Source organism: Metopolophium dirhodum, chromosome 4 (assembly GCF_019925205.1).
Source record: "Metopolophium dirhodum isolate CAU chromosome 4, ASM1992520v1, whole genome shotgun sequence".
NCBI lineage: Eukaryota > Metazoa > Arthropoda > Insecta > Hemiptera > Aphididae > Metopolophium > Metopolophium dirhodum.
In genome coordinates, this window is record NC_083563.1 from 147,930 (window position 1) to 162,439 (window position 14,510).

General features: G+C 28.2%; 1 protein-coding gene across 7 annotated transcripts; it reads left to right on the forward strand.

Annotated features, from left to right (window-relative positions):
• Positions 1 to 4,105: 4,105 nt before the first annotated feature.
• LOC132942427 (gametocyte-specific factor 1-like) lies at positions 4,106 to 12,499 on the forward strand. 7 transcript variants are annotated; one of them, XM_061010779.1, is made up of 8 exons: positions 4,106 to 4,402; positions 4,513 to 4,653; positions 7,293 to 7,396; positions 8,639 to 8,810; positions 8,884 to 9,027; positions 9,384 to 9,563; positions 10,724 to 10,762; positions 11,940 to 12,499. In XM_061010779.1, the coding sequence occupies exons 3-8, from the start codon at positions 7,386 to 7,388 to the stop codon at positions 11,997 to 11,999; spliced, it is 606 nt and encodes a 201-aa protein (XP_060866762.1). In that variant the 5' UTR covers positions 4,106 to 4,402; positions 4,513 to 4,653; positions 7,293 to 7,385; the 3' UTR covers positions 12,000 to 12,499. The 7 variants fall into 7 exon arrangements, with proteins under 7 accessions (XP_060866762.1, XP_060866763.1, XP_060866760.1 ...); XM_061010777.1 differs by lacking the exons at positions 4,106 to 4,402; positions 4,513 to 4,653 and adding exons at positions 5,551 to 7,025; positions 7,090 to 7,135 and having other exon boundaries at positions 11,940 to 12,498; XM_061010780.1 differs by lacking the exon at positions 4,513 to 4,653.
• Positions 12,500 to 14,510: the final 2,011 nt, after the last annotated feature.

Consider the following 14,510-nt stretch of genomic DNA (forward strand, 5'->3'; position numbering starts at 1 on the left):
AGAGGATATGGTTGTGGTTAGATCTGCAGTGGGAGCAGAAGGAGACGATTGTGATGGATGGCTAGAAGTGACCTTAGCATATGTTTTAGGGGGGTCCGTTATATTTTTTTCTGGTAAGGTTGGTAATGGGTGGCTCGCTTTTACATTAAAATTGTTTACGTTAAGCTTAATGTTATCATGTAAGAAGTTACTTTTGGCGGCGGGTGTTTTACGACGTTGTAGTTCCTTATAGACACTGCAACCTCGGTAATTGGCTGGATGATCGCCGGAGCATAGTACACATTTGGCTGGAGTGTCGCGTGATTTGGTGCATTCGGAAGATGGATGGTTAGAGCTGCAGCGAACACAGCGTGCTGAATATCCGCAATATGCTCTCGTGTGGCCGTAATCTTGGCAATTAAGGCATTGACCAATTACCTTGGGTTTGTAAGGTTCTTCGACTTTTATTTTTGTATGCAGAATGCTGGAGAGTTGGAATATATCGTTCGACTGTTCAGTGGGTTCCAGATCGACGAAGAAAAGGGGGAGCGGACGTTTGGTGGTTTTGTGAAGTACGTTGGTGATCTGTCTGACCTCAAAAAGGCGATGTTCTAGCTCAGATTTGATTAGTTCGGTGGATGTAGATGGGTGTATATTGCGAATGACGACTCGAGTAGGTTTATCCTCTTTTAGCTGGTAGGTATGAAATTGGGCATTCTTTTCTTTTAAGAAATGTACCAGAGATCTGTATGCTTCGGGATTGGCTGTTTGAATTTTCAAACGATCTGAGGAGGATTTGCAATAAAAATTGTCAACTCCGATGATCTCGGTTAACGTTACGCACAATTCTGAAAAGTTAATTATGCCTTTTACAAAAATCGGCGGCGGTGGTTTAATTTGGTTGCAGGTATTTGATTCTGGAGAAGAGTAAGATGCTTCGTTAGAGTCCGGTATGATCGGGTTAGCGGGTTCGGTTTGCGTGAGCACTTCATAGCGATTAGCCGTTATAAATAATTTTTTATAATTTTTATTATTTGAAGTAGGATCGGGGGATTTCGGCTCGGAAGAATCTGAGTGGTTCCTTTTATTGGTATTTTGTGTCCAACCGGCATCTAAGATATCATCTGTAGGGTTCAACATAGAATTATTTGAAGTATTTTTGATTAGGCGAGCTGCCTGTATATTGTTGTTATTTTTATTTTTTTCTGCATGTTTAATATCTTTCCTTGTCGGCGTAGTGGGTGCGTTGTTAGGCCGCGGCATGTTATCTGGTGGGCAAAGGTCGCGTATCGATGCTCGAAGCAGCGATAGCGCAACGGTTATAGAGTAGACGGTTGAAACTTGGTTAAAACGTAAACGTAATTTGCTTACATTTATAAGGAAAAAAACGCACTTAGGCGCACTTCCAGTTTTTATAATATGTATAAATAAATACGGAAGACAATTACGATTTTTTTCGTACTAAGTACGACACATTCGGATACGAAAAGTAGACGGAATCACGACAGTTAAGCGGAGCGTAATTAATACGTGTGCGACGAGCAAAGCGCAATCCGCGACTGCAAACTAATAATTAAACTATTAAAACTGAAATATGTTTGTGTACGCAAAATAGAGATATTTCATTTTGTAATGCTATTTATGTACTTCAATATTTTTCTATAATTCTATATACATAATATAAATAATATTTTAATTAACAATGAATAAATGTATACAACTATAATATTATAGAATATTATATCTGTTAGATTATTTTATCAGTAAATACATATTTTAGTATATTAACCACAAATGGGCAGAGTATCACCTAGTCATCATTGTCAGTATAATTAAACGGATATATAACTGCATAATACATAGAAACAAATATCATTGTTTGCATTTTAATTAAGTAATGCAGTGTTCTTGCATCTTATTGTATATAATTAATGTATAATCCAATATTAAGTTAAATTTTCTAATAAATGATTAAACGTACAACGACACAGAATACAAATATGGTAATATACTATAGAGTGGGCGCATGTAAACTCCGCCATGAGAACCTTTTTTTAGTATAAACACCGCCAGGAAATTAAAAAAAGGTAAAATTGGGTTCATGTAAACACCGCCAGTGAAAAAATAAAGTAACCTACACTATACAGATTATTATAAAACAAAAAATCATAATTGTATAATAATAATTAACCTTATTAAATAAGTATATTATGCCATAAAATATAAAAACTTAAAAATAAAAATAATAATCGTTCAAAGAAATCATACAAATTGCAATGACCAGTATTATGTTAAAAATACACATGACAATTGTAATAACTAATAATCAAAAAATATGTAGATATATTATATTATTATGACCTTATATGTAATATGTTCAACCTAATTTATCTTTATTAAATGCCCTTTCGATTAAAAATGGTTTCAAAAACATAATAATTAGTGTTCATGCCGAAAAATCGCTCCTAAGTACACCGCGTAGCCGAAATATGGCAGTATCGTAAACATCGTATAGTTAAAATCGTATTTTTTTTCTGGAGCTCGAGTCCACCACGTGCCGCATTTGGGTAGTACATATTTTAAATCTTTATTCACTGCCCTTTCGATTAAAAATGGTTTTGAAAATATAATTTTTAGTGTTCATGCCGAAAAATTGCTCCTAAGTACACCGCGTAGCTGAAATATGGCAGTATCGTAAACATCGTATAGTTAAAATCGTATTTTTTTTCTGGAGCTCAAGTCCACCGCGTGCCGCACTTGGGTAGTACATATTATGAATCATTATTGAATGCCCTTTCGGTTTCAAATGGTTTCGAAAACATATATATTTGGAATCCACGCCAAAAAAGCCTTAAAAAATATACTTATAATTTTGAATCTATGTTGGTTACCCTTTCAAGTACAAAAGGTTTTGAATATATACATTTATCTCGTTTTGAAAAAGCCGTCACGAGTACACCTCGCAGCAGCATAAATCGTAATTCGTAAACATCGGATGGTTGATATCGTATTAATTTTTTAGAGCTCAAGTCTACCGTGTGCTCTCTTAGAAAAGTGCAAATGTGGAATCTTTATCTGATGCCTTTGCAATTAAAAATAAACTATAAATTAATTTTGGTGTTTATGCTTCTATGTTTCATGCAACTTCTAATTATTAAGGAGGATTGTTATTTGTAATTTCCTTTTATTAGGATAGTGAACAAGTAATGATATAGCCGCTACTTTACGTGTATTGGTAGTATTGGGAAAAAAAATTGAAATAAAAAAGGTTTGTTATTAAGTGATTCCAAGAATACCTACTAAAGGAAATTTTTTAAAAGCTATTGCCTATTTGTAATAGTTTGATAATTTATGATCATAATGTGAGGTCTTTAACACATAAATAAATAGAATCAAGTTTATTGGTACTTATAGTATGATTTAATTATACTGGGTGACATTTAGATACCTAAGTTTAAGCTTATTCCCCATTGTTGACCCTGTTTACCTGTTTAATTAGTTTTGTAGAATATTATAGATCGTTGGTGGGTTGTTTCTGGATAATATAAACTTTGTCCGTATAGCTGATTTGAATTGACTATTTTTATTGCACCTGAAGACGATCTAATCACTTGTTTTTAATAATTGTATAGGGATTTTTATTTTTATTTTCATGCAATATTTTTCAATATTTTTATCATCCCGTTATTACTGCACTCTATTGATACCTAAATTAACATTATAAGGTGTATATTAGGTGATATTTGTAAAATAATAATTTTTTATGGTATTATTGGTACTACTTCGGAATAGTAAAATACTTTAAAATGTTTCACCATGTTATATTTTCTATTCTTAATCATTTTTTTTAAATTAGGTTGTTAAAAAACGTGCATAATAGATTCTATTTGTCTTAATTGCATTAATATAACTTATTAATATTTAATAATATTATAATTTCAATAATAATAATATTTATTATTCATCCATCTTGAATTATATCTGAAAAATAAATATTTTTATTAAAACTCCTTGTAAGACAAGAATAGGCAATAGAGTATGCGGGAACACGGTTACCTTCCTTATCAGAATTGATAAGCGCTAAACGTCCGGGAGCTAACTTCACAGACATTAAAATACCTAGACGTACAATAACAATTAATTTTAATTAGTTTTTTTTGTATTCACGTCAATTTTTTAGCATTTTAACTACCCGAAACGTATTGTTTACAAGTTTTTACTTATTTTTTAAACAAATTCCGCGTTAAACGGACTATAATTTCGTTAATTATTGATGAATACAGTTGTTGATATATTGGAGTAATCTTGATAGGTACAATGGTCCAGTGTTGGGTTCCTTTATGTTCTCATCTATCAAATAGAGTAAATTTTTCCGTTTTCCAGCAAACGATGTTGAGTGCAAAATATGGGCTAAATCTGTTAGGTAAATAAATAATTTCCAATTTTAAATTATTATTTAGTTGTCTAGTAGAATGTATTATTGTTTATTGAATAATAACATCTGTAAGATACTATTTTATGAAATAATTACAGGCGGGCTGATGCAGTACCTAACAAAAATAATAAAATTTGTAGTTGTCATTTTAAGGAAGGCCTAAGAGAAAATGGTCCAAGTATTTTTGAATGGAATAAAAATGTAAATTTTTCATTTGAATCTCCTGAAAAACACACCAAGTATACATTAAGAAAAATTAACTTATTCATGTGATTTTATGTTTATATGTAGCTTATTTAAATGTATTATAGTTTATATTAGTTGTATAGAGGATGATTTACCAAGCATGCACTACTTCATTTTAATAATACATTTATTTATTCAAATTCTGTATCATGAAATTTTGTAGTACCTATACATAAAGGGTATATTTTCAAACATGATAGATATGATGATACAAACTTGGTTTCCAGTCAATTTTTACAAATTATAAAACGTTAATTTATGAATATATTTTACTACAGTTTCATGTAATTTTGCCCTCCCATTATCTTCAAACCTATTATCATGGACTATTAGTACATAATATTTTAAAACAAGCTTGTATTTCCACAGGACTCTCCATAAATGATATGAAAAATCAAAGTAATTAAAAAGATGGTTTTTTAGTATAGGTACCTAGTTAAAAATTCAAAAAATCAGAATTGGAATAGATGTGTTATTAAAGTAAAATAGAGAGAGAGTAAATTTTTCAATAGTTTCATAGTTTAATATTAAACAAATGAATCATTATTCCCCTTGTCAGGCTTCGCCGCGTTAATATCATACAGGGTGATTTTTTTAAGCATCCTTACACTATTATTATTCTATTATCACTAGAGACCGGATTTTCATGCAGTAAAAATCAAAAAAATGTGCAGTTAATAACTTAAAAATTGCAAAAACATGCAATTAAGTGCCTAAATAGTGCAAAAATGTATTTTTGGCCTAAATTCGCTTAATTATTACCAACATTTTGTAAACATTCAAAGTACATTGATTTAAACCCTTAAATTATACTATATTTATCCAGTTTTTTTACTCTATTACAGTATTATCAATAAATAATTAAAAAATAAAAATTTAAAAAATAATTAAAATATTGATAAGAATATAAGTACTCATTGTGTAAAAAAAACATAACAACAGTGTTAAGCTATTTAATTTTAATTTTAACTATTATACATACATAAAAAAAATTTTATTGAGTTAAAATTTACAATGTTATACATTTCAAAAAAACCATACCAACAGAGTTAAGCTATTTAATTTTAATTCTAACTATTATACATACATATTTTCAAACATTTTTATTTTTAAACATACATCAAAAAATTTATATTTTTATTGAGTTAAAATTTACAATATTATACATTTCAAAATTGTTTACAGAAAAATTGTGCCTTCTATCACTCAATATGTCTTTTAATTTGGAAAATGTTCGTTCTACTTCAACATTTCATTTATTTTTACCACGAAACACTAATAAATTGATGTTATTCTAAGAATATATTATCAGCTTGAGTTCAATTTTTCCTTTTGTAGAGTTGAAAACTGAAATATTATCTAGTTTAATTGTAAAAATGCAGAATATGCAATTTCATGCAATGAAAATCAAAATCGTGCAATTTAGAATAAAAAGTGCAAAACGTGCAATTTCGTGCAAAATAAAACTACGTTTAAATTAATATACTTCTCATGATTCGGATTTATAATTTGTTTTTATATGTTTTAAAGCAAAGGAAAAAAAGTTGCAATTGCACGAGAATCCGGTCTTTAATTATCACTATTATTATTATACATATTATATTCAAATTCTGATTTTTGGAATCTAAGAAATACTCTTGAAGATTTTTGAATACTTGAGATTTTTTGTACCATTTAAGGATTATCTTTATTAGGATTTTTATTTAGATATATCAACATTTTCAAGACAATTTGCAGAAAAAAAAGAGTTATCATTTGAAAAATAGAAGTTTTATAGCCACATTCAAATGTGTTTTCTCCCTTGGAAAATATTTTAGTGTCATTAATAAAACTAATGATTGAAGATATTTTAATTATGTTATTTGATGTCATATTGATGGCAGTAATATGGCAAATATAGCACAATTTGTATTCTTCAATAACTAACAAAATTATAGTCCGTTTAACGCAGAATTTGATTAAAAACAAGTAAAAACTTGTAGTAAATACGTTTTGGATAGTAAGAATGCTAAAAAATTGACCTGAATACAAAAGAAACTAATTAAGAAGAATTGTTATTGTACGTTCAGGTATTTTAAACGGGGTGAACCGTGATAGCGGTTTGTTTTGAACCGTCGTTCTTATCAATCATTGACGTGACGTCACTACTATTTGTGCCTATTTAGCCATGGTACCACAGAACAATAAGAGTAGTACCAGCATTGTTCTATTGTACCAGTAGTACGTCATTAAAACATTACAGAATGAATGAAAGTTACAGCTGATGCTTGAACTCGTTAGCAAATTTACAGATTATTCTTTAAGCAACCCGCGTAAACATTTAACCCAGCTATAAATTGTCTGACTCTTGTGGGCCGGAGAATAGGTTAACTTGTTGTTTGTTTTTTTGTAGTTGATTGTTCAGTTTGTTGATTATTTTCTCTTTTTAGTTATTGTTATATTATTCTTATCTTTGGTTGCTGTTAATATTTTATAGTAAGTTGTAAAATAAAAGTAGTTAACAATTTCTTATATTATTCTTGAAAATTATTATTATACCATTGTTCACTACACGGTACAATTACGGAAAATATTAAAATGAAGTTTGCATATTGTAATTTGTAAATTGTAATAATTTCATTTGTCACTATAGATCACCTGCTACCAAAAACCTGAGAAACAAGACGGACCACTCACACGGTGTTAATATAAAAGTTATTTGTTTGTGCTATAGTCTAGATCAACAATGGAATCAATGTAAGTATTGGTTATAAATATAAAAAACACATTATATCCAAGACTCGGATTTAAAAATGGGACTGAATTTATCAAAATGTTATAAAATAGCATATAATATTTCTGTAATTTTTTTTACCTAGGTACTTATTATTTTAATGTTATGATAAAGCGACGCATTCCTCTACTGCATCCAATTTAGGGAAAAATCCATTTAGGTTTCTGATTATACTTACCTCTGCATCACTATCTATTCAGATACCATGGACTACTGTATACAGTCTAGTGACGTATAAGTAGTTTTTAATTTTCAGAAATAGTTTTTTTACAACTGGTTTATGACATTTATGTAGTAAGTTGTGTTCTACAAAATATCTACATTATGCATTAATTATAACACTGCAATAATGTATTACTCAATTTGAATCATAATGTAGTTTGGGATATATTATAATACATATTATTATGTAATTTAAAAAAGCGGGAAATGGATAACATTAGGTGTCTAGAGGAGTTACTGTAATTTATGTGTGAAATTCGAATTCAATTATATAGAATCATTTTAATTTATACAAAAATTATTTTGAGAAAAGATGGCTTGTCAGCCTATAATATTACTAAAAATATTAGTGATTGAAGTAATTTATTTTCCTTAGGTTGAATTAATTTTTGGTGATAACATTGCATTTTAAAATATCATTATGTGTATAAAATATGATAAAATATTTTAAAAGTTTCAAGTACCCAAAAATAATATTATTAAATAACAAAATAACTATAATAAAACTGCCCCAAAACTTAACGACAGACACTAATACAAAAAATAAAATACATCATTTTAAAATCAATCCATTTTTGCTCCGCTCAGAATCTATAATATGTAATTTGTTTTTTAGTATTATAAACATGCAATATACAAAAATTACATCTAGTAAAACCAAGGTTGTGTTAGCTGAATTTAAAAATGAATTGACTCAAAGGTTAGAACATCTGTTGCACATAAAATAATGCTTATAGTTATAACACACTTATAAAAAAAAAAAAAAATAATAAACAGAAAATGTTAACTTAAATAGTATTAAAAGTTGATAATCACTATTAATTAAGCTAATAATACAAACTTAGTTCTACTGAACATACATTTAGTACCTATGATGTACGTTTGGAGACAACACAATATAATGACATCCTGTTAATTCTTTTTTTTAAAATTAAAGTATAATATCAATTAAATAATTTCTAAATTGTATTGTGTTATTATAGCCATTTGGGTAGGAATGCAGCATCAAATGTGGTACATTGCCCGTTCAACATAGCCCACACAATGCCTCAAAAAACTTTAATATTGCATTTGACGAAATGCCCTGACAGGAAGCCGAACCAAAGCATATGTCCATTTAATTACTTACATGTGGTGGAGACTTTCCATTTGGCTGTTAGTAATTTAAAAAAAAAATCAAATTATTTTTTAAACTTTTAATGTTATTTAAATGTCAATTAATTCTTAGGTTCATGAAACACAATGTCCAGACCGCTTGGATTTCGATCAAATGGTTTACCAAACCACAGAAACTATGCATCATGTGACACTTAAAGGGCCTGAAATAATTGATGATCTGGATGAAACATGGGATGATGCAAGTACCAACCAAGTTAGTAAATATTTAAATATACATTCTTATATCATTCATGTCAACAAATTTATGGCAGAAAATGTAATAAGCATTCTGTAAGAATAGTCTGTAGAAATTCTAATTGGTGTATTTCTATCAAATGTGTAATTTTATTATAAGATTCAATTTAATGTGCTTAAATAATATATTTTTATTCATACTTTATAACCACAGTATATTGTGTACCAGACTTTTTGCATAGAAACCTATTCAATCAGTTAAATCGGAACACCGTGTTATTATTTAATTACTTCTGTAATGATTAATACGTAAAATAGTAAAATGGTTTAATCAACTGAAAGGGATTAACCATGTTTTTGTTTATTAATTTCTAGCAACGTTCAAACAAAACCATTCCCGTTCAAAATGTAATCAAAACTATTAATCAAAAGCCATGTTTCATGAAACCACCAGCAGGCTGCACGAAATCAGAACGAAAAAAATATCGTTCTGAAGCACAAAAGGCATATAGAGATGTTGACCTGTCATACAAACCCAATTCAAGTATAAATAATGTAAGTACATATATAGGCTCTTTCAGGCCTCAGTCTCAGTGAGTCTCTATAGTTGATGCATATTGGTATTGATTAAAGTCAGAAAGAGTGCTAAAATAATGGTACATATCTTAATAAATTGGAAGATTAAATTAAAATTTAATTAAATTCTTTTATTTAAATAATCAGACCTAAACCTAAAGATATTTTAAATTCATGATCATAATAATTATTATTTGATAACTGGGGATGCTTAGCCCTAATCCACCACTGCTTAACACTAAATTATAATACTGTAATTATACAATTTTTATTAAAATAAAACAAGAATGATAATGTTTTAGTTAAAACTAAAAACCAAAAATGTTTAAATTACCTATACCAGGTAAATATTTCAGTTCTAGTTTGTTATACCCATAGATAATATATAATGAATAGGCCATCCCTAAACTAAACACCCATGGTTAAACCAAATAATTTTTTAGATTATTAAATTATCAAAGTTTTGTAATCAAAATCTTTGTAAAATTTATAATCTTTTCGGTTATTACAATTTCATACATTTTTGAATTTTTATTTTTATTTTTCTATCAATATCGAAAACGATTTTGATTATATAACCATGTGTTTAGTACTTCTCTTACTTGCAGTGGTGTATTTGCCATTATGGGATAGAAATGGTTTACAAATAACGGAAGAATTGGGAAATTTACAAATAAATACTAAATTCCAGAAGTTTAATACATAGTTACAATATTTTTAGAACATAATATATTATGTCTATTCAATATTAATAATACTGTCGAATACAAAAATTTACTGTGAACAACCCCAGTGGATAAAAAGTTTCTCAACTTCTATTTTCTACTATAAGGGTCTGCCGGTTTCTTTGCTCAAAAACATGCCTTATAGGTAAAACTCTTACACTTCCTATAGTGATTTGTGGGGGGTTGTAAAACCATGTGTGTGTTTGGGCTCATTACTAAGTTTTAAAAAAATATCTTGACCCTCCGATGAAAACTTTCTAAGTATGCCACTGTTTATTATACTACTTATTGTATACTTTTGCATGCTTTATATTACTTTTTATATATTTTAAGCACTCAAAATAAATCAACTTTTTTATATTATGTACCTAAACAATTGTTTCTTTTAATTCAACATGTATAATTTTATTTTAGAGGATTGATGGTTCTATGGCACAAAGTGGTAGTAAGAATGTAAGTAATTAAATTTTTTTTTATCATTATAACATTTATATATATTTGTAACTACTTAATTTTAATAATTATAGTACTGTCATTGTACCATAATATTATAGTCATAAGTAATGAGCAATGGTGCCAAAGTCTTGATGAACTTTTATAAATTTATACTTTTAATTATTTGACATATTTTCTATATCTTTATTATAATCTGTAGGTACTTATATTGTTTATCATTATGTCTTAAAGATATAAGGTTATACAACATCTTCCCTACGAGAATAATAAATCTATTTCAATGGCTTTGCCATGTATTTTGTAGGGGGTAGGGGCTTATACTCAGTTCACCGTAAGTTAATCTGCGTGCTGCATGCATCTATGTTCAGACCGGTGGTTTGTGATTGTGTGGTGTTGCTTGTCGTAGTGGGCAGCTGCCGTGCGTACACTACACTAGCACTCCAAGAAGGCAGTAACCATTTTTCATCGAGCGAGTGGGTCAACTTATGGCGAACAGAGTAGTCCCCTTAGTCCTGGCTATGTCTCTGATCTATTGTGATATTTGTCATTTGCCATAAAAAAACATTAAACATGAAGTTCGGCAATTGTATCTCAGTATAGTATAATATTATGCTTTACATATTATATATATAATTTGTGTATTTTTCTTATTTGTTATTTTAATATTTTTTATAAATATTATGATAAAGTCACAATAGTGTGAATTCTCAAAGTTATTATAGCTCTGAGTTATAATGAAAACCATTATTTTGCATGTAAGAATAATGTTCATTTAATGACGTTTATATACTCTGTCCCAAAGATATAACAAGGGTAAACTAGCTTTTGTCCAGTTGAAAGTAATCATTGGCTCTACAATGCAACCATTATACTGAGTCTTAAAAAAATCATCAAAATTATAATTGAATAATTAGGAAGATCTTATATGATGCAGCTACTCACAAAGACCATATAATATATATTGATCATTTTATTTAACTGGCAAATTTAAAAATAGACTACCTAATTTTGGGAGTGGGAGAAAAATGTATTAGTGGTAATTAAGTGGTATCTCTTTTGGGATAGAGTATATACTTAATTTTACTTAATGATATTATACTTCTTTACATTTAAATATTATGTTGTCAATTTTAGTTTTGTATTACCAATATATATATATTGTTCCATATTTTAGGTTAATAAAGGTAATCAGCAAGGTAAAAACGATGGATTATTTTTTGGAAAGAGACCATAAAATAAGAACACATAAAACGTTTTTTTGATATATTTAACATTAACAATTTTAAAAGCATTTCTTATGCTATTAAAAATTTTAATGTATTAAGCTTTTTTAATTATTAACTTTTAAACAGTTTTAAAATTATTTACATAATTAAACTTTGATTATATTTTAAGCTTAGTATTAAATTTCATCTAATTAAATGTTTAATGAATTAGACAATCATCATTTTATTTTTTTGAATGTATTTTTGTATTGATTTATATTCACTATTATTACAATATTATAGAACCTTTTAAATGTTAAGTTGATTCTTATTCTGTAGATGATAATGCTATATTGATGTACCTCTATTTTTTTTTTATTTCAAACTATTATTGACCTTAAATTCAATCTTGTTGTAAGGTATGTTTCAAGAATAAAGTGTACAATTTGTATTATCTCACAAAAAAAACTATTGTGAATTTACTTTCAATTTATTTATTGAATTACACTAATAAATTTATGAAAAATCTATGAAAAACCCTGTATTAAATGTTCAAGTTCTTAATCCAGCAAATATTTTTTATCAACAACTGAAAAAAAAACTAACAAAAATGTAGAGAAATATTTTTTTGCCTATAAATGCTGTGAACATTTTAAATATTTACTATTATTTGTTTATGTGTTACGCCTATTATATAAAATCAATTTCATCAAAAATTGGGTTTAGTGTAAAAATTCCATTTCGCCTTAATTTACTTTTGTTTTTCCAACGCTTTTGAAAACAACTGTGGATTGTCAATATTGACCTCTTAAAAGTAAGACTACTAGATTTACTTTTCAAATTTCAATGATACTGAAGTTGAAATACAAAGCTTTGTTTCAAATGTTTTTCTCTTTCTATACTCTGTTCCATCTAAGAGTGAACCGCTTTCACGCATGCAGACTGAGCCGCCGAACTGTGTCTGACCCCCCCATGCAATGGCTATGCGTTCTGTGATTGGTGGACAGTCGTCGTTGGGCGACTGTGTTAAAACTCTTACCAATGTCCTGATTGTGGTAAAAATGTGTTTTGGTCACCCGAGTGGTTCACTCTTAGGTGGTACAGAGTATAGTATATACACAAAATTCACAAAAAAAAAAAAACTGTAAAATCTATATATTCTCGATTCACTCAGAACTAAAAAAAATTAGGGTAAAACTGAAAAATTGTGCAGTTTTAGAAAAAATGATTATTGTTTATTTTGTTGTTATTCATAAATACATTACTATAGGCTTTTATAAAATATCCATATTCATATTAAGTAATTAGACATGATATGATATTATTGAAAATAATTTGGCTCCGTTTGTGCTTTTTGTAAATATCTGAAATTTTCTACTTAAAGGGTTCCTTATAACTCATAAGACATTATAGCAATTGAATCAAAAATATATAGACATAATCATGTCATTTAAAGTTCAAATTTTTTCATAATTCTCATGCCATAAAATTTGTTTTTTAAAGTTAATAAAATGTTTAATTTGGATAGCTAGTTCATACTAGTGATTAGTATAGAAATGCAAAATCTTGAAAATATGTAAGGTCTATTTTTTGTTATTCCATTGTAGTTATGTACCTTACTCAAAAATATTATTCTTGGGATTGGGAACTTAACAATTTTATGCACGTCATTATATTTTGCTATATACTGAAATTTTTAAGCTATTTAGATTCATTTATAGCAGTGGTTCCCCTACTGGTGGTCCGTGGACTCATCTCAAGTGGTCCGCGAATGAAAAAATTTAAATTTAAAAAAATTAGCGAAATTATACTTCATATTTTTTGTTATTTACGGTTTAATGCCTAACAGCCAAATACACTTGCGACCGATTAAATTTATTTACGTATATATATAACATTCGGTCATGCGGGTATAGCTCAATTATGATAAATAATTATCTGCGTTTTTCCACTATACTACTATACTACAGTAACTATTATTATAGGTATTATGTCTCATAATCTAACGATATGTTATGTATATAGTTTATTATCACGTAGGTATTACCTACTCGTTTTGTATTTTATCTTCATAAATTTAATAATTCTTTCACTGTCAAAGTCAACAATGTTCAAGAAGAAATGCAAGAAGAATTAATAGAACTTCAGAACGACAGCAACTTGAAGAGTTTGTGTGTAAAAAAGGCCATGGGATATCTGAACATTTAGCAAACAGCAGTACGTTTCCTCATGGTTTTTTCAACCACATTTATGCGAGCAAGGATTTTCTTCACTATTATCTATAAATAATAAACAACGAAATCGATTGAATCCAAGTGATGATGTAAATGTTGCTTAAATATTATACCACAAACCCATTCACACCATCCTATGGCACAGACTTCTATATTAATTAGATAAGGTACTCGGTAAATAAATCTGTGCATGCGCAATATTTATGAAAATTGATATTTGATAATAATATGATTATAATTTACAGACTAATATTTATTATTATTTATTATATTATTAATCTCTTTTCATTGTTTATAACATTTATT

Bases quoted from the DNA above. Each gene is read 5' to 3' on its own strand.
- LOC132942427 (XM_061010779.1), top strand. The intron at 9,028-9,383 runs GTTAGTAAATAT...ATTAATTTCTAG, and splicing joins ATGATGCAAGTACCAACCAA to CAACGTTCAAACAAAACCAT. The intron at 9,564-10,723 runs GTAAGTACATAT...ATTTTATTTTAG, and splicing joins CCAATTCAAGTATAAATAAT to AGGATTGATGGTTCTATGGC.